Here is a 22,389-nt window from a genome sequence, read left to right as displayed (position 1 = left end):
GCAAATTCAACACTGTACACGTGTTAGGCCTATACCCAAGGAAACGGCTGAGGTACTGTCGACTGCAGGTGGACCAGGAGAAGACCCCGTTGTTTCCAGCCAGAGTGGGAGACATGATGTTGCCTTCTGTCTTGCGACAAGGGTTGCCCTCCCCATCGTGGATCATCCCAAAACTGGAGAAAGACGGAGAGAAGCAGGTGATTCACACAAAGCAAAACATGTAAACACAGTGTGAGGTCTTGAGTAAAAGTGACAGTTTTTATTGATTGATTCTTTTGATTGATGGTGAAGATCCAGCTGATGTCATTGTTTATCCATCTTTTTCTATAACACTAGGTAATTAAATGAAAATAAAGCTTGTTGCATCATCACTGCACTGTTACAAGGTTAACACTGACTTTGTTGATTTGTCAGTTTTAGGTCTTGAGTCGACATGTTTCTGGGTGTGCGCTGGATTAATTTGGCTAATTCCATTTGGATACTGCAGCTTAGAGATACTCAGACATATCATCACCTAGCTGAATGAAAAAACACATTGTTCCCAGTTTGTTTTGCCAGAATGCCAGAAAAAATACTTTAACTGCAACATGAAATCTGCAAATATCAAAATTAAACTGACTTCTATCTCATTGGAAACGTGAAAACATAAACACAGAGTTGTGGTGCCTTGGGCAGTTTCCATTATTCTCTCACTGAGTGTCATAGAGTGGATGAAGTAGTGCACTAACGTAATGCTCCTATTTCAGAGAGTATTTGTTTCTTTAAATCAGACCACTCTCATTTCATTTAATGTAGATCCATTACAACCAGAGACAGAGCAGAGACCGGTACAGTGCACGGCTCAGAAACATTGACATCTGACACAGTTTCATCTGTTTCAAGTGACTGGTAGAATTTATCTAAATGTTTTCATCGTCTATAGTGAAAGCAGCTTCTCAACTATTGCATCCAAATGTGACATTGCGTCCAAATTTTAAGGAATAATTAAGTTTGACTCAATAAACATACTTGTGTCCAGACTCGTGAGCGATGGTAAAAGCCAAGCCCAGTCCTGTGTCCTCATTGATGGTACAGCTCCTGTACTTACTGCACATGCCGCTGATGGGGGCAAAACCTGCACAGACAAAGAAGGAAAGGAGAAAGAAAAGGTATGAGGAGTACTTGGGATACTTGGTTATTAAATATTTTTATTAACGACACACTGACTTCATGAAATGGAAAGGTTAACAAAACCAGACCTGAAAATCTGTAACAGAAAATCCTCTTGTCTCCTTTTCTTTGCTGTAACTGAGCACATTCTTTCTGCTGAAACCTGAAGACTTGGCAAGGGACAGATGTCTGTCACAAACGCATTCACGTACTCACATGCATGGAGGGGATTTTCACACCAGCTGCAATGTGCTACCTCACAAGTCTGGTCTATTAACCTTATTTCTTTTTAGATTGATTAAAAGACTTTGATGGATGATCAAGTTTAGAGGACTACTGCTGATGGTGGACCTGATAACACCAGAGGAACATCAGTGATGTAACTGTAACTGACAAGCTGATGAAAATATTCAATTGGGGTCAATGTGTGTTTTTAACTATTTTCTGGCAGCAGGTTTCTCCGGATGGACCCAAAATTGAGAACATGTACAGTAGGAACGTCAATATGTGGTTGATGAATGTGCCTGTGACTTAAAGAGCCAGATGTTCCATTTAAACAACACTGGCATAACTTACTGTTGTTACTCTCAAAGCCAATTCCTCTTGACCTCTGTTTCACCACAGTTTTGTGTTGTCTTTGTCAGTGGCCTATTTTCTAACAGACTTATAGTAGAGAAGTTACATAAAGATGATAAATCTCTCTCTTTTAAGTCACAGCAGCTATTGAAATTGTGTGCTGCAAAGATCACTAGCATTTAGTCATGTGAAAGCACTACTTTAAAACTAATGGATAGGATGAACAAGTAAACGTACAAGTACACTGGTCTCTTCAGACATGGTGGACCATGGTTCTTGCTCAATATCTGTCACTTCAGCCCTTTTCAGACATCAAGTTCCGAAAATGTCCAGAAAAAATAGGTTCCGGACATTTTTTGTGAGTTTGCTTTTCACATATGAAGAACAAAGCAGGACATTGTTCAGGTCAGATGCGTTCATAACAACAGGACCATTTCTGCAACATTCAGGTGAGGGTTGGCACCTGGATAGAGCACGAAGGAGGCAGGGCATAAACTTTATATTCCGCTGAAGAAATCACGTTTTTTTTTTTATAGCACATCAACATCATTGTCAGCCCTTGTCATGAAAAACTCCCAAATATCATTTCCCAGGTTGACATCTTAATTGGCCTCCTCTAAGTGTATGGCACATGTTGTTCATCCTGAGATATTTGTGTTATTTCTGGTGTATTCTCAAATGGACTGACTCAGACATGTTTGGAACAATATAATAGCAGGCCGGCAGGAAGTTCCAGAAAATGTCTGGAGAAACTGACTCAGACATTTACTTTCTCATTTACAGTCCCATCGGAAAATTTCAGGACTTCAGTGCATGTCTGGAAGCAGCTTTTGTTGCAGATTTGTCATCTTTCTTATCCAGACCCAGGTGTGTTTTACATTTGTTGCTTCTCACGCGGCTTTGACAGATAACCATGGCAGGATACTTTTTAATGAGCTCTTTTCCCCCAGAGTGACAACTGATCAAGGAGATTTCTGGCTGGGGACCTCAGTTGCAGGTCATCCCCCCCTCCATGTTTCCTGCTTGCATCTACATTTGAGTCACTTCCAGGCATTTGTGGCTGGGATACTCATCTCATCATTCTGCTTGCACCTGTCAAATATCCATCACTACCAGCTGTAATGGCTCCAACAGTATCAACTCCGCATCAGTCTATATGACCAAAAATGCCATTTATAAATTCAAATATGTTTTTAGTTGCAGACAGCACACTCATCAGACGACGTTGATCACTGTCTTACCCAGGGTGTCACAGGGCTCGTTCTTCCAGGAACAGATGTCCAGTCCGGTCAGGAGGACAGCGTGATCATGTCGCTTACCACCTTTCCCCACCAGACCTGACTGCCACTGACAGAAGCTGTTCAGGGACTGGTCCGCATGGTGATTTATGGTCAGGCCCAGCTGGAAATGAAGAGAGAGAAACAAAGATAAGGAGGATTAGTGACTGAGTGAATCAAAAAATCTCCAGGGTTCAGTGTGAAAAAGTGTGAATCTACTCACTGGGTCTTGTTCCAGCAGTAACAAGCTAACTACCACAATGTTGATGTCGCTCCCAATGGTGCCATCTTTGAACAGACTAGAAACCTGCAGAAGCATAGGAAACAGTGTTGGTTAATATTGTGCCACATGTGCCAAATCATACATTCATTATTTTCGGAACATTTTGAATAGCACACATAAATCTTTCTAGTGGAACATTTATTGAAGTTTCCAGACGTTTTTCTGTTGTAGACGCCACCATAAGCTACTGGTCATAATAAATAGTAATGCTGTAGGGAAGGTTTTAATGTTTATGAATTTTTCATTTGTAGCACAATAAGCGAAGAGGCCTGCTGTCCTAGCACACTTTGGTTTGTGCTAGCTCAATCATGTACCCGTCACTTAACAAATAGCAGTCCACCAAATTGTCAGATGCTATATGAATAATGAGACCAAGCTCTAGTGTTTTACACGCCACCTTCTCGTTTCCACCTCCTCCCCTCTCCTCTCCCACCCTCACCATGTTCATGACGGTGAGGACGTAGGTGGTGACGTTGTCCCGGCCGTGCTTCTCCAGCATCTTCCTGTCTGCCACCACCAGGGTCTCCACATTCAGGCCACCCACTCTGTTGGAGTTTATAGGCGATCGTTTTGCCCTTCCTGGCCGTTCCACCTCAGGCGTCACAAACTCGTCAGGCATGATGAAACTGTCCTCAGAGGGAGGCTTGGGAGTGACTACGATGGGCAAAAAGGGAAGGACGGAAGGGAGGAGAGAAAAAGACAGAATAAAGCACAAACACAAAGGGAGAGAGAGAGAGCTTAGCCGTGAGGGTCAAATGAATGAACTTTTCCTGGCTCGTGCCAGGTGATAAGAGTAAAGGCTCGGCTGTTGAAAAGACAGGAAATTCACTCCCCACGCTGCTTCCTAGCTCTCACCACTAGAAGGAAAGATAAGACTGCAACCATGGCAGAGGGTTGAGCAGCTCTTACAAAGGCCTCAGATACATTTGTGATAAATACACTGTGTACAAATAAAACACAACAGATTCTTCAGGATTGATTTGTACATTTGAAAAGACTGAAATGGTTTAGGGTGAACCGCTCTGAAAACATATAAAACAGCATTATGTTCTGATGTGGTTATAATGTTATAATAATGGTATGAAAATGTCTTTGTTATATAATTTTGTATTGAAGTTAACTGTCAGTGCCATAATACTTGTACTAGTAATAGTAAAAATGCTATTTTACAGTGTAGTCCAGTCACTAAACCTCATACCTGTGTCAAGTCTGTGTCAAAAAAAACATTCTCTCCATAATTCAACATGACTACTATCTTTGTATCTTCAAATTCAGTGGCCAGAGGACATGGAGATATACCCACCACCTCATGAATCTATTCAACAACACTGGCAAAAAAAAAACTAAACAAAATAAATAGAACTATGTTGGTTTTTTTCTCTCACTGGAAAACTGTTAACTAACAATACATTTTCAGCATTTACACATTCTTCATTCACATTTTTCATTCACCCTGAAATGTAATCTATAAATAAAACAATGACTGAATGATGGTTTTGCATTGTTAAACTTAATACTGACAAATTGATGTATTCAAATCAGCTGGTTAACCACATGTATTGTTTGAATGTGCAAGCCAGTGATGCATAGAACACTGTGCAGAAATGTTGATAAATGTCGTGCACTTCAGAGGAGAGACGTGTAATTTCTCTATCACCCAGAATAAATCATGGAGCACATGATTAAATAGCTAATTCATGTAAAGACCAGAAACAGCAGCCTGCCTGATTTATATCATACATCACAGTCACTTCACTGAATGTTAAGTCTGTATGAAGGATGTTTGCAATAAAGTGACATCTTATTATAACAGCCACTTCACTTCCTCAACATTAATAAACAATTATCAGAAGGTGAAGAAGAGATCATGAGGAATATATAAGGAATATAAGGTTCCCTTACATACATTGCTTGCGGCGTCCGCAGAAGTGTTGCCTCTGCAGCTTTCCATGCTGGTAGTCATGGTGATGGTACTGCTGCTCATGATGTTCATGATGGTGAAGGTGCGGATTGTCAGGTGTGGATGAACTGGTGCCGGGGGAACGGCTGGATCTTCTGTGGACCTCGTGTTCCGCTGAGCGTTTGTAAACGACGTGTGGGTGGTGACCACTGGGGGCGCTGTAGTTGTGCTGTGTGGCCAGATGTTGTGGTAACGGGGCGATCAAATACTCCTCCTGAGACACACGGATCAAACCTGACTGAAAAACACACAAACAGCATGGACGATGAGTAAAAACTAGAGATTTCTCACAGAAACCTTTCAGATAAATATTTCATGCTTCACTCACTGTTAAATATTTAGTATACTTAGTAAATCTTTAAACAGCACAGTCTCCACTACCTTGACAGCTGAAGCAGACTCTGGTTAAGACAGCCATCCCTTCTGCTCTATGACCACAGGGCTAACTCACTCTTTACCCCCAGTTCCACCCACATGAGCCCCACCTAAACTCAGAACCTCCACTCCATCCTAATATTAGGCAGATGTGCACAGTGCATACAGCTGTTGAGAGGAGGAGATGTCTTATTTAGCTGGAAGACAGAAAAGCGTAAAATTGCAGTTTTTATGGGGAGCCAAGTTGTGTTTTTAGCTGATTATAGTAAAAATCGAAATCATGAGCACAACCAGACTGAGTTCAATCCAGTTTAGGGGCTTTACTTCCAAACATAATTTACTCAAAGCTGCAAAATACTGTGATGTTTGTTGTTGATATATTCATATAAACACATATCTGCCCAGCTTATGGTCCTGTTTCTCTAAATAAAGTTTATGAGTAAACGTTCTTTTTTCAATATTTCATTCAATTTTAATCCACTTCTTTATTCTACTCCCTAACCCTTTCTAATCCGATTTACTGGGTTGACACAGTGAACTAAAGTTTCGTCTGACGTCTTACTGGAAAACGATATAACATATGGACATGCATAAAGAACATGGCCTCACTACAGTAATCATATTAATCTAATCTATTTTGACTTCTGCAGAGGAAGGTTACATTTGAGGATATTGGGCCTATGTTTTTTTTGTTTTTGTGCCCAGTCACATTACGTAGAGAATCAGCTTGGCCAGCTTACCACTATAATGTCAAGGTCACAGGTCACCTCAGTGCATTGGCTCTATGTTTTAATGGAGTGGCCTTAACTGCCCTCTGAACAGAGGGCCTGAGTTACTGAACCTTAAACATTCCGTCTGACCAGGGATTTCTACCTAATTTACTCCACAACCCACTGAATGTACACAAAATAGCTGTGCAATCACACACACAGATTTGATCAAAAACATACACCCTGTGACCCAGTGACCTCTGCCTTTAGTGTGTGTGTCCATGCATGTGTGCATGTTCGCCTGCATGTGTGTGTGTGAGAGAGAGAGAGCAAGAGGGACAAGGCCCTGCTCCTGTTGCACTGACCCCATTCCCCCCAGACTAGCAGGTGGCAAAATAAACAGAGGCAGGACAAAAGGGAAGCCATGGCGAGGCTCTTGTTGTCAAAACAGTGCCAGATACATGGCAAGCTGCCATCATCAGCCCCTCCATCCATCCATCCATCCATTCATCCATCCATCCATCCATCTATCTCTCAAACCATCCAGCTGCCAGCACATCTTTCATCTGTCCATAAATCATATTCTCCTTCAATCAGTGCTCTGTGGCGCAGTTGGACGTTTTGCAGGAAGTTAACCGTCAAACTTCATTATTTTGACTACATGTAAAGTCCACATGGTCCAGCGGTCAGGAGTTCTGTTCTGCAGCGTCAATGTTTTGAGCTCCAGCACATCGAAACCTGCCAAAACAACCTTAAGCAAGACACTTCACAGCTACCTGCTTCAGCATCATCCCTCTGAAAGGCTCAACCTGTGCGCACAGGGTGGAAAGAAAAATTTCCCCCCAGGCCATGAATGAAATATATCAAATCAAAAGGAGAGAGAAGGTCCTTGGCAAAAAAAAGTGACTGCAGCCTCGCAAAAATAGATTGGAATTCAAAACAGAGCTAGAGGAGGTCAAAGGAGGTGTCTCCCGTCAGCACACACTGCTGTCGTCTCTCGTTTACTCATCTTTTCATCTGTCTCTCTGTCTGCCATTTACAACAGCCCTGACCTGTTAAAACACACACCTCATCAAATATTCCTCTTTTAAAGATGAAACCCTTTTAATTTTTTTTTTCTTTTTGACTGCTCCTTCTGTCGAGTGATATCAGTCTAATCACCTTGCAACACTGGAAGATCATTTCATAAATTTCTTCCCCTAACCAGCACATTTGAACCATCACACTGGCCTCATTAATCTATCATGACAATTTACTTTTTAAAAATGATATTATGCCATTGGAGAAATGTGGAATTATCTAACCACCCAACCACCACAATCTAACAATAAAACTAAAACTGATGGCCCAACAGTCTGAAGTTCTCTCTCTCTCTCCCTCTCCCTCCTTTTTTCTCTATCTCTCTATCACTGCATCCTCACATCTGCCAGCTCTCCACTTTCTTATCCAGCAGTTAGCGGCTGGAAGTGACTGATGAAAATGACACGAAATTAATTCCATCTGCAGGGATGGCAATGATGGTGTGCATGTGTGTGTGTGTGTGTTTGCGTGTGTGCGTGCCATGTGTGCATGTATGTACAGATTACATTTCTTTTCATCAGTCTTTACTTTATATTTTAGTAAATATTAAAAAATGGGATGACACAATATGAGAACTGAGTTAACTCTCTCAAAAAAAACATAGCCAATTACTGATCCATGTAAAACAGCATCAACTGATTAGCACCATATTTCAACACTTAAAGTGTAATGTAAAGGTGGATTTATCATTTTGCAACAAGGGCTTGTGTTGTAGCTGCTCTTTCAGCTACACTGTTGCTGACATTGTCTTCATCACATCCTCAGTTTGTAATGACAATAGAGGTCGCTTGTAATGAAGACAACACAGTGAAGTGAATAAGAATCTCAGTAAGTTGCTGCATTACAGGTATCATGGCAGAACACCTTAACAAATGTCATAGTTGTTTTAAGTATTGTTAAAAAGAAGAGACTAGTGGGCCTATCAGATTCTGGCCCGGGCCAGTGCCCCCAGTGCCCCCTTGGATCCGTCCAGGTACCAGTGGCAGTGGTCTTTCATAGCAAAGCTGAACCTCAATCTTTGTGATCACAATTCACTTTTACTTATACCTAAAATAAGAACTGCTATCTGCTTGTAATTAAAATAACTGTCGGAATGGGGGGGTCAACATAATCCTTAACTTATGCTGCATTTTATTACTTCATTAGTTCCAGGCTCAATCCAACTACTTTACACATAAAAGTCAATTTATTCGCAATGGGATGTAATACTCAGCCTCAAGAAACAATTGTGGAATGAGTAATTCAATGGTTTTCCAAAAATGTGTTTCTACTTGACAACTAGTTAATAGAGACAGATACAATAAAATATGTCAGAGTCTACTAGTTTCAGTGGTAAAAAGAAAAAATATTTTTTTGCCCCAAGAGTGTAAATTATTTGTCATACATCTTTTTAATATATAGCATCTTGCAGATTACTGACATTGTTCATTATATCAAACTTTGTTTAGAACTATTTTTTCTCACTTTGGTGAAAACGTAATGCTCAGGAACCAGGCTATACATTTAAGGCATTAAAGATAGATGAGCTGTATAGAGTTTCACAGGGTTCTTCAGGGCGTCTGCAGACACCAGGGGGCGAGTTAGTGATGATGCAGCAGACCTATAGTTATGTCTGTACATTAACACTTGTAAGACTTGACTAGATTAAAGGGATGGACGCTCTCTGTTAAACACCACTTTACTTTCCACCTACATTTATACACAAGACCCTCACATTTCTCTGACTCTCCCTCACAATCACCAAAGACAGACTACAGGCTGAACCAGGTCACCTCCAGTCCAGCAGTTCAACATGAGAATAAAACTCATGGTTTTTCCCTTTTCCTTGGATAAAGTCAATAGAGGCCACTCCAACAAAAAGTTTTGTCTCTTTGGCAGCATACTGATTCATGTCAGGGGAGACTGCATCTTTAGCTTGTCTCTGTATAAACTGCAGCTCCTTTTAAGGTTTCCCACCATGATATTATAAGGCAAATGAGTAAGTGCTTACATGCTGTTAAAGACGAGGGCCAAGTGGTGAGAAGCCCCAAGCCGGTGATTACTGCGCTCTAAAGCACATCTGCACTCCAGCTCAGCAGAAACTCATGTGAACACAGTGTGTGGTGTTGGGGGGGAAGAAAGTCATCCAGGAGCAGAGCGGGCCCTTCAGGCATCAAACTTATTCAACAGAATCACAATCTGAGTAATTACAGTTTGCTCAAGAGAAATTATGTGTCTTTAAAATGGGGTAAGAACCGGGTAGAGAAGAGATGGTAATTTGGGATCTTGGATTTAAAGAAGACAGGAGCCAAACAGCAATGACAGGGCATAACATTGGTTGGATTTCTCCTCCTTAAAGTCTAATGACTGTATATCACAGCACTGCAGCATTCAGAGAGAGACGGATGGATTGGTGAACTGCAGCAAAGCCATTTACAAATCACTCCATTGGTGATGGCATGTCTAGATAACCCTCCTCATGTATGACTGATTAGGATCACAATGTGTCAATAGCCCAGGGTTTTGTAGTCTTGCTTGGCCACGCTAATTGTCTTTGAACAACCTACTGACACCATGTGACTGTGTCTGGGGAACACAGCAGAGGTGGGCATGCACACAAAGAGAGAAACTGATGGCCCTGGATGAGTCTTTTGTCATTTGGAGCCTCTGGACACAGTCCCACTCGTTAACCAGTGTAGACACAGCAGGAAACAGGAGGACAACTCCCACACCACTTCATACACATGGAAATGTCCTCCTTCCAAGTGTTGTTAACTGCACTCTAACTAGGTTACAGCACAGCTGTAACACTTTTACTGACTTAAAAACTCAGTGCTGCTCTGATGCAAATGAGTGCAATTTAAATCAACTTTAAATTTGTGGAAGAAAAACGCATACAGATGAGCTTGAGATGTGTGTGTCCATGACTTCGACAAAGGTCGACCAGGTCAGTAATAACACCTGGAGCTGGAAAGGTGGAGATGATACAGAAGGGAAGTCACATTCTATTACACAGAGGAGATGAATGAACTCATCATCACATGATGAAAAACCACATCCGATTTACTTTGCCCAGTCTTCCCTTTAAATACAATGACAATTTGTCTCACTGAAACAATAATTAGATATACCATTAGTAGAAGGCCCATAGGTGTTGTACTTATTTACTAAAGAACTCAAGGTAGAGCATCCAGCAAAAGTGAAAATCTCAAAAACCAATTCCATACTATACTAAAAGAAAAAAACATCAGCACCTTGACAACAGCCTGACACTCTTTTGTAAATGCAGGTCAAAACCAGATAAAACCCTTAATCCCAGATTGGACCTTCCCCGAAACTGGAGTGGAGATGATGTGCCCCTTACTATGTTGCCTGAAATGATGAAACAAACATTCAAACTCAAAACAATCTAAAACTACCAAACTGCTTATAACTCTTTATCAACCGTGCCATGTTTACTGGTGAGCCTGGACTGTTTCACCACAGCATCAGTGAATGTAATGGGCTGGTGACAATAGTAGGGCACATGATGTATGGACTCTGTTTGTAGAAGTTGCAGCATCCACTTGAAGAAATGAACACCATCCATTAGTCTTGTGTGAGAAAGACCTTGCACAGACTATAAAGGACGCACGCAAATACAAACACACACACACACACTTACTTTCTGTCTTTTCTCTTCTTTTCTCTGTCACACACACACAACATCTCACACCCATGCTGAGAGCCTGACCCCCCTCCCCTGCTGGCATCTAACGGTGGGCACTACATCACTGTCAGTGTCTAGACCACCAGGGAATTGCTCTGGGCCACACTCCTCTTGTAGTGCCAAGCTCTGAGCTCCTCTGTGGCCCAGCCTAGTCGCTGAATTATTGCCTAGCCAGAGAGGCACATTGTAGTGGTGAGACGTTCCAATTTGTTGGCCTTTACAGAAATCGGACAGGTACAGATGGCCTGAGTGGTGCTTGGAAATCGGTCATTCAAGTGTCATTTTTTACTCTGCAAAAACCTAAGGGATTTGGAGCACACTGGCAAACATGCACACATCATGTGCTATCTCCGTTCCCAGCCCAACGGATGAGTAATAATATACTGTCTCAGCTCCATGAGGAGTCTAACGGGATTTCATCTGCATATGTTAAATATTCAAACAGAGCTAGTAATTTTTTAAATGTATGCTTTTTGGCCACATGGTTTAATTTTCCAGATGTACAGACATTTCTTTTGATATTTGAATGTCATTTTGAAATCCTATACAGTGGTTTCTGACTAGAACTGACTTAATTATTCCTGAGATACTTTTTGAACTTTACAAAAAATAATAAAACACACTTCGATTCTTTGATGCCAGAAAGAATTTTGCAAGAGGAAGTCACATTTTTCAAACAAGTAATGGGGCTCGACCTTTCCTGTATTATGATCAAATTGTTATATGTCCTTCAACCACAAAGCCCTTCAGAGACTCCAGTACACCCAGCATCAATAACAAGGGTCCGGGAAAAGAGAAAAGGCTTTCTTCACACCACATGCAACCTTGTGCCTGCTGGAGACAGGCAGAGGTCGTAGGTTGAGCTCCTGTCGTACGACAGTCACTGGTGGCTGCCACAACATGCGGCACCGGGTCAACGACAGCAGTCAAACGGCAGGTTTGATCTGAGATGCCTGACAAGATGAAGGGAGCTGGGGGGAGAGAATAGAGGAGGTGTGTATTGACACTTTCTTTAGTGTTTGTCCTCTCACACGTGGCTGTGCAAACACATTGGGCTATAAACTGTGATACTTCCACCGCACATCCAAGTTTTGTCTTGGTCTTATCCGAAATCAAACCATGGTTAAAAAACATTTGCATTATTAGAAACTAACAAGGATTTAAGAGATGTTATTACATAAATGGAAACAAAGTGTAGGGAAGGCAAATTCAACAGGCACTGGTGGTTAGTGTGCAAAAAATGGCAAAATCTAAACAGCAAATCTGGGAAATCTGTAGAAGCTAAAGAAAAACTGTACGTAGATTTGTCTTTTTTTTGTCTATGTCTTTTTGTCTGCAGAAGCAGCCAAAGATACTGTTCAGCTCTATCATGAGGATCCTGACACATCTCATGATAAATTTAGTCACTAGATGAAAGAAAGAGTTGTGAATTTAAATGCATCGAATTTAAGTTTTACTAGGAAACCAGTGGATTGTATAACATGTTATCCAACTACATCCAAGATCACAATGATCTGATCCAAAAAGCCTGCCGTCATAGAAAAGGTTGAGATGTGATACAAAGATAATGGTGCACTTTTCAGACAGTCTCTTCAGAAAGCCTCTCACGTTGTGTAACAATGTGAGAGGGAGAACTATACAAAAGTTCAAACAGAGTGCAGTGAATGTGGAATTGTTGGTTTCGGAAAGTTACAGGAATTGTCGGACACTGACACGCACAGCTCTGACGGAAGACATTGGCTCCTTTTCAGTTCAATTTATATAAAACCTTATCTCCTCAGCCTGTCCTCACAACTGGACGCCACACACTGAAAAGTCATTAAATGACACAGCCCATGGTGAAGCAACATAAGGACAGTGCTACAGCAGAGGAAAAGTGATCCTCTGAATTGCACCTATTGGTTACTCTGAACCTGAGTGCTCAGTTTCCACAGAGCCCAACCTGTCTCTGACCTGGCCTACAGGGCCTGGGAAAGGTCAAAGAAGAGGTCATGGTCAGCTCTGCCACAACCTGACACAGCCAGCCTGCCCTGGGGTGCATACACCTCTAAATGTTTCTGTAAAGAAGTCGGAATGAGGATTGCCAAGTCATCAACAATAGATACCAACACTAACATCATCCGTAAATCCAAGGTAACTGACCACAAATGAATAATCCCAAATTTAGATGCTGACTTCAGCAGTAACATAGGAATATTTGATGTTCTGTAGATTCCCCTTAAGGCATTGCATGATAAGCCACTCCCCATATTCTAAAAGGGTGTAAAACATAACCCAGAATTTTCTAGGTTGATGCTCGTAAGAAATGAATGCAATTAAGACATAATTGTTAGTTAACTGATAGATTCTTGCTGGTTACTTGCCCCTGTTTTTTGTATGATTTTTTTTGCATTATACAATGTGTTTTATGTATTTCTTCTTCTGGTCTGACATTTTGTTGTCCAAATGATTATCATTACATAGACTAATAATTGGAACCCAATGATATTTCCACAATTCAAATATTGAACATAAATATGTAACTTTGGTTGCTAGGGGTCTCTCAAATAAAACAAGGACAAATAACCCAGTTTGGTGGCGAGGTGAAACAGCGTGGGATCATTGATGTCTTCACCTTTCGACATTCTAATTAAGAAATGTTACGTATTACATATTTAATTGTTGTCTGATTTATATTACTTCTTTGTTTTTATTCATTGAGGTGCAGCAAAGAAAATTATTAAACTTATAGTTATGGGACTTTTTCTCTCAAAGGGACCAGCACAGTGGCAGCGCAGGACTCAAATCTGCCCTCATCACCCCAGGGAAGAATCCTATCCTGGGAAGGGGCTGGGAGGACAGAGGGGAGCAGTAAATCACTCCTCCTCTCTGCATTCACGAGACTGGAGAGCAGCTCTGAACTTGCTCTATATGCAGTGGTAAAAGCCTGCGAGGGTCCAGGTTGAAACCCCCTCCAACCACCTACCCATGCACCCACCCCCCATACGCCCGAGAGGATTGGGGTCAACCAGCAAAGCGACCTCAGATGAGAAACCCTCAAAAGAAGAAAGTAAAGAGCACCAGCCCCCTCCTCTACTCCCCTGCCCTCCCCTCCTTTAACAAATCAGAGAGCATTACATCTGAAACGACATCCTTTCATCTCTCATGCAAAAGCAAAGCAGACAACTTCATTTCACTCAAAAGCATGAATTGCATTGCTTTGCAAGGACACGGAGAGAGTAATTAAAGGCCCGCAAATAACACCATGTTCAATTAATGAGGATTTCCAGTCGTAAATCCCTCATTGCCATCTATCCATCCGGCCCTGCTCTTAATACCATTTTGCCCCTGTCTTCGGTTAAACTGCTGAATACCACTTCCATCTGCTTGGCCCTGGCCAGGGTGAATGTTTAAAACAGGCTGGTCTTGGTTTGGCCCAGTAGCTGGTGCTGACACCTCAGCGCTATTAACAAGCAGGGTCAAGTCCAAAAACCCTATTTCAGACACTCGCTTTTCCCTTTCCTCCTCTTCCCTTGTCTCTGTTGAAAGGAGACAGTGACGTGAGGAACGGGAGAGCAATCTTTCTTTCTTGCCCTCACCCCATTTCTCCTCCAAAGCTCTTTGACATAAACTGAATCCATCTCTTCAACTCTCTATAAAGAGACCATCCAGCCTCCCTGGGAGCTTCCACACAAGACAATGAATTCACATTACTCTTGAGCAGCACTCTTTCTAAGCACTGCGCTCCCAGCTGAGCCTCGCTCACTTCTCGCTCATTATTTCACGCTCCTTGCTTTTCTCTATCTTGTTTTCCTGGATTTGCTTGTCTTTTTGTCCTGACTTCTTCCTCTTCAGCATTGTTTATAATCCCACCTTAATCTCTTCCTCGAGGTCATCACTGCATCGAGCAGTCTTGAATGGCTCCTTCCTCATTTGTACTTAATTCAAATATTCTGGGCAGAGGGCCAGATGAAAAGCAGGGGTTAACTGCTTTCGTTGTTCTAAGCCTTGCAGCAGTCTAACAACACACACAGACAGATGCACAAAGAGAAAGAGACGGGCAGATGAGGGAGAGTCAGAGCATTCACGTTTTGATGCACTTTTTTTCATTCACCTTTCCTTTCTGTTGCTCATCTGCCAGAAATATAAAGACATGAGTCCATTTGAACTGGCTGAGTGAACATCCAACCAGCAATGGCCTTAGAATCCCACTTGGGAGAGGAAGAAGGAAAATAACTAAGCAAAAGCTCTCGAGGAGAGGAGTAAAAAATAGATCAAAGCGTTCATCGAGGCCCATTCAAATGCAATCATGACCCGATCACATTGTGTCCTCACAGCGCTTTTAAGAGAACGGGTCAGTGGTGTTTTATTGTGGGTGGGAGCTAGCCTAATGAAAGGGACAATGTGAAGATTAGCAGTGCCAGCCAGGCAGCTCAAACTTCACCCTGGCGTTAATTGCTGAGAACAAGAGGAGACGAAGAAGCAGGGCAAACAGAGGACAAAAGAGCAGGGCAAGCAGGGAAGGAGGAGGTAAGAGGAGGTATGAAGACTGGATGATGAATGGAGGTATGGCTTTTATGGAGTGCAGTGTGTCCATCTGGTCCAGGCTGGTGTGGGATGTGTCGAGGAATGCGTGTGTGCTGGTAGATAGGGACCAGGCACCTCATAAAGCACACATGAAAACAGATGATCTTGTAATTACAGAGACTTGTGAAAAGGAAAAAATATCTGTATCTTGAATGTGAAGAGTTCACTCAGATCAACCGTGCTTAAAGCCCGAACACGGCATGACTTGTGAGAGCAGGTCTGATGTGAGCATCGTGAATCCTGTGATATGCTCAGGAGTAAAGTCAAGTCAGCATGAATTAAGAAGTTAATCAAGCTGACAGAGTCAGTAGCTTGGTGAGCAAATACTGAAGGCAGAGTTAAACAGTAGCTAACCTGACTCTGTGCTAATAGAAAAAGCAAGACAGGTAATATGCTGGTGCAATTTTTTATAAACAGTAAATAACCTGCTCAAGATGTCAAGCTGAGGTTAGTATGGACAGCTTTTTACTGTGAAACTGAAGCACTTTTTCAGAAATGAACTCTTGCTTTTCACATAATAATTCTGGAGGAGACTTGGTCAGATGCTTTCACAACATTGGGCGAGAAGTCTGGATGCATGCTGTACAGAAGGCAGGATATGGCATCAGTTCTGCTGTGGAGAGATCAGTGTATTTGTTTTCTTGTTTGTTCTTACCGCCAAAAGCTCGACAATCTATTTTTTTGGAAAGAAACCTTATTTTCATATTCCTGCACTTTCCCACTGTATTTTCATCCTGCTTCCTGCCTTTGAGCTAAGCTAGTGTTACATTACATAGCATTTCCTATACGCACACCTTAGGGGAGAAGTCTAAATATATTTTTTAACTTGCTCCAGCAGCAGGTTTTATAATCCATATCAATATCAAGACATCCACAGATGTCTTCTGTCTCCCTGGAAAGATTAAATGTTTTCTTGAGGAAAATATTTACAGACAGCACCAGCCATTGTCGCAGTCTGCGGAAATATTGGATTGGAACTTTAGTTTTGTTCCCGGGAAGCACTTAATGCTCCAGGCTGAAAGCAGATCTCTGAGATCACAGCTTGACGATGCAACCCATTTCAGGATAACGGTCAAAGAACTTTTCCTGCTAGGGGTTTTTGAAGGGAATGCTATGTGAGAGAAATCATGAAGTGACGTGCTTCTCAGGCAATAGACTAAACCTGCTCTATACCAATACTTCCCAAATGTACCCCACTGAATATTCATTTTTACAGTGCAGCATAGCTGTGTAAACAAAGGCATTGACATGGAAAATGTGATGAATACAGATTTCCACAAGGCAACACAACCAGTCCTGCATTTGTAGATTGTTCTTTAATTAGTGCTGTTGTGAAAGATGGCCTTGTGAGCCAGCTAGTCTGTTAACCATGGCGCTTACAAAACCAAAGTGAAACTAATGTAATTTCTAACAGATATTCCATCATGAGGTTGACTGTAAACGAAGTACATATGAGAAACATTGTCAATCTAATGTTCCTGAGATTGTCCTTTCCGATCAATAAGTTGAGTGTGTCAATGAGCAGTTGTAATTATGGTCTTGAACTGAAATTTCAGAATTTAAGCATTTCTCTCCTCCTCCTCTTCCTTTTGTGATTCCATTTCCTTTTCCACTCCTGTCAATGTTCAAAAAAGTGCAGGACACAGCACTAGAAACCAAAGCTTACTCTCATAGTTAATGATGTCATGTTACCCATAATTTAGGTAGGATTTTGGCATACCATGTTCCATCAAAACAACAGGGTCATAAGATTTTGGGAAATTAAGACATGGAGCTTAAAGGAAGGCGTGGAGTTTTGATTATATTTTATTTCTAAAATATTCTCTTAACTTTTCAGAAACTGAAAACACAACATTCCTTTTATGGCTCATTATGCACAAAAAATGATCTGCAAAAGATGTAACTGTCACTGCTCACATACATGCATCTATGTGTCCTTTATGCTGGCAAACATGCTAAAAATGGAGGACATTGTAATAATGTTCCACTTACGAAGCTTTGGCTAACATCTACAGTCGTCTACAGCTCTATAGACGACAGTTTAATATTTCAGACCAACTTGCATAACCCTCTTCTCTACTCTTTTCTCTCTTGGCTACACTGTCCCCTGACGTTTCTGTGGTACTGCTCTGTTTTGTCAGTATCAATTGTATGGACCGAAGGCTCCTTCCATATACGTGGACATATCTAACGTTAAGTCGACATTAGTCTTAAGTGATTTGAGGTAAAATGATCTGATGTTTTCTCTGATGTTTCAACAACCTTAGGGATGGAAAACTTTTCCGCACCATGTAGAAACCATCTAATCAGTTTATGTCGTCTATAAAATGACTGTAGAGATTTTCAAACTGTCAATCTACAAATGGCAGACACTCACCAGTCCAGTGCACGTTGATATGGCTGCCGAGGAGGCTGACAGGTTACGGATAAATCCCTGATACAGGCAGTTGTGAAGGCCTGCATCCCCCATCACCGTGGCAATGCCATTTGAGCCGAGAGTCTGCACGGTGAAGCCCGGGCCGACCACTGAGGACGGATACAGGTCCAGGTGCATATTGTGCCCAAAGGCAGAGAGCCGGTAATGCAGAGAAGAGGAGAGGGACCTCTTGCTGCGATGCCCTTGCCTGGTCACATCATGTGTCAAGTATCCCCCTTCAGAGTCCACCTCCACAGGGGTTACAAACATGTAGTCTGAAAGGTAGAGAGATGGAGAGGACATCACATTAAAAAATGCCAAGAACAAATACCCGATATGAGATGAAGGTGATATGAAATGATAGGACCATCACAACTAACATTGGGTGAGTGGAAGGTTTCAGCCTGGACACGTCGCAAGTGGAGAGTGACAGTCAAACCATATTAAAGGTCCTGTGTGAAGAACTTATGGGGATATATTGGTATAAGTAGTTTATAGTATAAACAAATGTGTTTTTGTTTGTGAATAATCAACGAATCAATGAAACTAAGATTTGTTGTGTTTTCTTCAGCTTAGAATCAGTTGGTGGCAATCTGCAACCTCACCACTAGATGCCACTAAACCATACACAGTATGAAAGTAACAAAGTTAGTTGCAGCCTCTATTCAAAACACTCCAGTGATTTTTTTGTACTCTTCTATTATCAAATAGATAATATTGGCACTGTTTTACTTACTTATCTTTTAAAATGAAAAATCTTTGTCTTTCTTTCCTAACATTTGTCGCATGAACATTTTTGTTGATATTTTAGATAGCTGAAGAAAATCTGATGGATACATTTTCTTAAAAGGTTACTTTTAGAACTGTCAGAAGGGAACAAAACCTCTGTCTATTTTCTGCTCTATTGTTACCAAGCGGCAACACCCCGGGCTGAGCGCTGAGGCCAATACGGAAGTGCAAATAACTGCAGTTCACTGGGTGGCCACTTGAGGCTGGCTCCAAGAGGGAGTCAATTCCCATTGACTCCCATGTTAAAAAGCCCGACTTTAGAGCAGAATTAAACCTGTTTACAGCCTGGTTCAAAAAACGGTTTTAGTCTCAATCAGTAAGTTCTTCCTCCATGACAACTCTGGGGGGGGTGAATTTTTTTCTAACTCGCTCGTTTCGATAATACAGAGGTTTGAAATTATGAATAATTATCACTTGATTGACACGTGACGTCACCGTTAGCTCGTCACTCTGGCTGTTAGCCTGAGGTCTGCTCGGCTTCACCGGAGCTAACAGGCTAATCCCCGTCACCGAGCACGAGCGGAGTCTGTGGGGGAGTTTTCACTCACATGTGAACATCATCGTCTGTTGTTCGGCTGATGTCCTGACGGAGAAGTGGAAGACGTCTGTGCTGCAGTGTCTGTGGTGAGTAAAGTACTGTCTTTGATTTACGTGTCAGTAGTGATGAGCAGGTATCATTGTTACCTGGCTGGTTAGCTTAGCTCCGCTAACCTCCAGGCAAGATACCAGCAGTAACGGCGATGCTAACGGGAGGGATGGGAGTTATTAACCCGACATGAAGCGTCCACACGGCGGAGAGAGGAGCGTTAGAGTTCATGGTGATAAATCTTTTAAACTGAAGGCGACTGTGTGTTTAGTGAATATCATCAAGTTAGATATTTAACGTTATGTAAAGTTGTTCAGCTCCCCAACCTATTTGGCTTGACTACGTTACTGTGAGTAACTTCAGTAATAATGTTTTATTAGATTATTGTTTCAGAAATAACGTTAGTGCAGCTGCTGCAGTGTGAAACTTATTGAGCTGAACTTTATTTATGAATGAACAGTTTACCTACCAGGTATAGACCTGTTTTCATAACTTACTAACAATTAAAGCACATTATGCATTACATTATATATGCAATACTTTTAATGTGAAAGAACTCCATACTGCACATTCATTGTAGTACACTGTTTAATCCCAAACCATATTCAGATACATACTTAAATATCCACAGAATATAAGGACACAGACTTTGTTTGAAAGTAACACGTATCTCTGCAATAATGCCATACTTTTATGTTTCCTGTCATTTTATCAGGGATGGACGAACCTGAGGGACACAGCTGTGCTGACCGTGTTCTGTCTCTTATGTCAAAAAAGAAAAGACAACACTTTTTATCTAAGGTTTATTAAATCAGAAAGTAAAAGATGAACATTGTTGTGATAGTGTTAATTTTACCAACCATAATGGATATAGAAATTGACTCAATATTATTATCATGTTGACCAGCCTGAAGCTGCCGATCTCCACCATGTTGCTGCTGCCACAGTGGATTCTGAGGACATCAGGTGTTGCAGTGCTTCATGAAATGAAAAAAGTCATGTTAAAGGATGTTTTATGCTGAAATCATTGTCACATCTGTAGATATTAAGGAACAGAGGAGAAACATGATTATTTACAGATACTGTACAATACAATAATTACAATAATTTTGACACATGTAATATCAGCTGTGTTAAGCAGCCAAGACGGGTACTTACAGTTTATTCTGTGTTCAGCAGGTGGAAGCTCCACAGATTTCAGCCAAACTGATGTACTAAAAGAAATAAACATTGTATAAATATATAAAATGTCTTTCTACCACATCTGTAATATTCAAGGTGATAATCTCTCACAGTGCTGTTGATACCAGTCCACTTCAAGTCCCTCAACTTCTCGCAGTGTTAAAACAGATATATATAATAAATATGAGCACTGTTTACAACAGTGGTGTGTGGAGATTATAATCACATCTAAACTGTCATATAATTACACATCTGCACTGAGTCTAATTTACTGTGAATCCATAACAGGCTAAAAAAGAGGTTGTAATAGTGATGGCGGTTATACAAGTCTGTATCACATGCAGCTTATTAATATTAACTTATTAAAATTACAATCAAATGACAAAACACAACTCTTTACTAAAGCTAGTTAACTTGCTTCAAACTTCGTTAGACGTGTTAAATAAACGGTGAATTACCACAATAACATCAAAAACCACTTGAGGAATGTAAGTATATGTAAGTATATGTGGTATGATTATAATAATAAATAAATCAATAGGTTTTGTTGTTGTAAAGTTTCAGTGTAACTTACCTCTGTTCGGTTCGATGTTACGACCGCGACCATCCCGGAGCAACAACACCGCAGCGCTAGCCGGTTAGCAGTCGCGGGTAGCATTTAGCCTAGCTCCTTAGCCTGAGCTAACCAGGTAACGATAAGCTCTGTGGGCGTGGCTCGGTTGTCAGTCTTCACTCGGCCCGCCTAGCGTCCACTCGCGCGCCGCCTTTTTGCCCATTTATGGGTTAGCCCGGAACTAGGAGGAGTCAGGCCCCGGCAAGATGGCGCCGGGTGAAACGCCCACTACGAGCCTCATTTTCACTCTTCAGAAACCAACGGGTGACGTCACGGACACTACGTCCATCTTTATATACAGTCTATGATTGTTACCCAGAGTGCAGCAAGTCATATGGATCACAGATGGACTTCAACAGAAGCTTTTGCGCCAACATCATACTTCCATGCATGTCAGATATGGGTCAGCACTTCAAAACCTGAGGTTGTAAATTTAGAATGTCCTGATTTCATGCAGTTGTCATGGTGTTCAAGTCAAATAAAATGCTACAATTAGTGCAATGTTTCAGTACAGGAGAGCAGTGAGAGTTTTCTTTCCCATCTCTTTTAGCTGTGTTAATTTGGCAAAAAAGATATGACTTCCTGTTCAATAACCATTCTCTGTTGTGCTAGCGAGAGAAGCAAGATTGCTTTCTGCTCAACCTGAGAAGAAAGCCCATCTCCCTATTTGCCTCAGTAAATCAAAGTATGTAAATCACTTCAGCTTGTTTCCTTGGTTTCTGCAGGACAAAGCAGCCAAGAGGGAATCCCTGCACTCACCAGTCCTGTCTCAATAGCCACTGCAGCAGAGTCAGCGTGTTTTAAAAAACTTCAGCAAGGGTCCATCACATTTTTTAACACATCAGCTGTAGACCTGTCACCTCATTTGACATGGACACTGTAATATTCCTAATTGCTTTATTCAAGACTGTATGCGCTCACTGGTCCTTTAAACAGAACCAACAAGTGCCATGTATCTGGTGTGGTTCACATTCTGTCTACAAACACTGGAGCTGAGCCAGCTGGAAGAAACATCCACACATGTCAAAAGGCAAGCACTCACCATGATTTAATCCGTGGCTCTCGCTGGAAGAATAGCTGGCCGTAACGGTGTGGGAGGTGTGTGAGCAGTAAACGTGCAGCGTCTGGAAGAGGAGAAA

The 22,389-nt window shown here is 41.6% G+C and overlaps 1 protein-coding gene and 1 long non-coding RNA gene across 3 annotated transcripts in view; both read right to left on the bottom strand.

Moving 5' to 3' along the window:
• adamts18 (ADAM metallopeptidase with thrombospondin type 1 motif, 18) overlaps positions 1 to 22,389 on the bottom strand; it is a 97,278-nt gene that overhangs the window by 36,201 nt on the left and 38,688 nt on the right. For both annotated transcript variants that reach the window (XM_069535781.1, XM_020080358.2), the window contains 8 exons: positions 22,293 to 22,374; positions 18,042 to 18,355; positions 5,192 to 5,483; positions 3,725 to 3,939; positions 3,226 to 3,309; positions 2,967 to 3,126; positions 1,009 to 1,114; positions 36 to 173 (listed from right to left, as the gene is read on the bottom strand). In XM_069535781.1, coding sequence (XP_069391882.1) covers positions 36 to 173; positions 1,009 to 1,114; positions 2,967 to 3,126; positions 3,226 to 3,309; positions 3,725 to 3,939; positions 5,192 to 5,483; positions 18,042 to 18,355; positions 22,293 to 22,374 — 1,391 coding nt within the window. The remainder of the gene's footprint in view (positions 1 to 35; positions 174 to 1,008; positions 1,115 to 2,966; positions 3,127 to 3,225; positions 3,310 to 3,724; positions 3,940 to 5,191; positions 5,484 to 18,041; positions 18,356 to 22,292; positions 22,375 to 22,389) is intronic.
• Positions 20,242 to 21,352, bottom strand: LOC138412292 (uncharacterized). The gene is made up of 3 exons (XR_011244749.1): positions 21,212 to 21,352; positions 20,614 to 20,669; positions 20,242 to 20,432 (listed from the first exon to the last, which is right to left on the bottom strand). It is a non-coding gene; the product is annotated as an uncharacterized lncRNA (long non-coding RNA).

The sequence above is a fragment of the Paralichthys olivaceus genome, chromosome 1 (assembly GCF_024713975.1).
Source record: "Paralichthys olivaceus isolate ysfri-2021 chromosome 1, ASM2471397v2, whole genome shotgun sequence".
NCBI lineage: Eukaryota > Metazoa > Chordata > Actinopteri > Pleuronectiformes > Paralichthyidae > Paralichthys > Paralichthys olivaceus.
The sequence above is the reverse complement of the archived record's forward strand: the minus strand, read 5'-3'. Positions and strand labels throughout refer to the sequence as shown.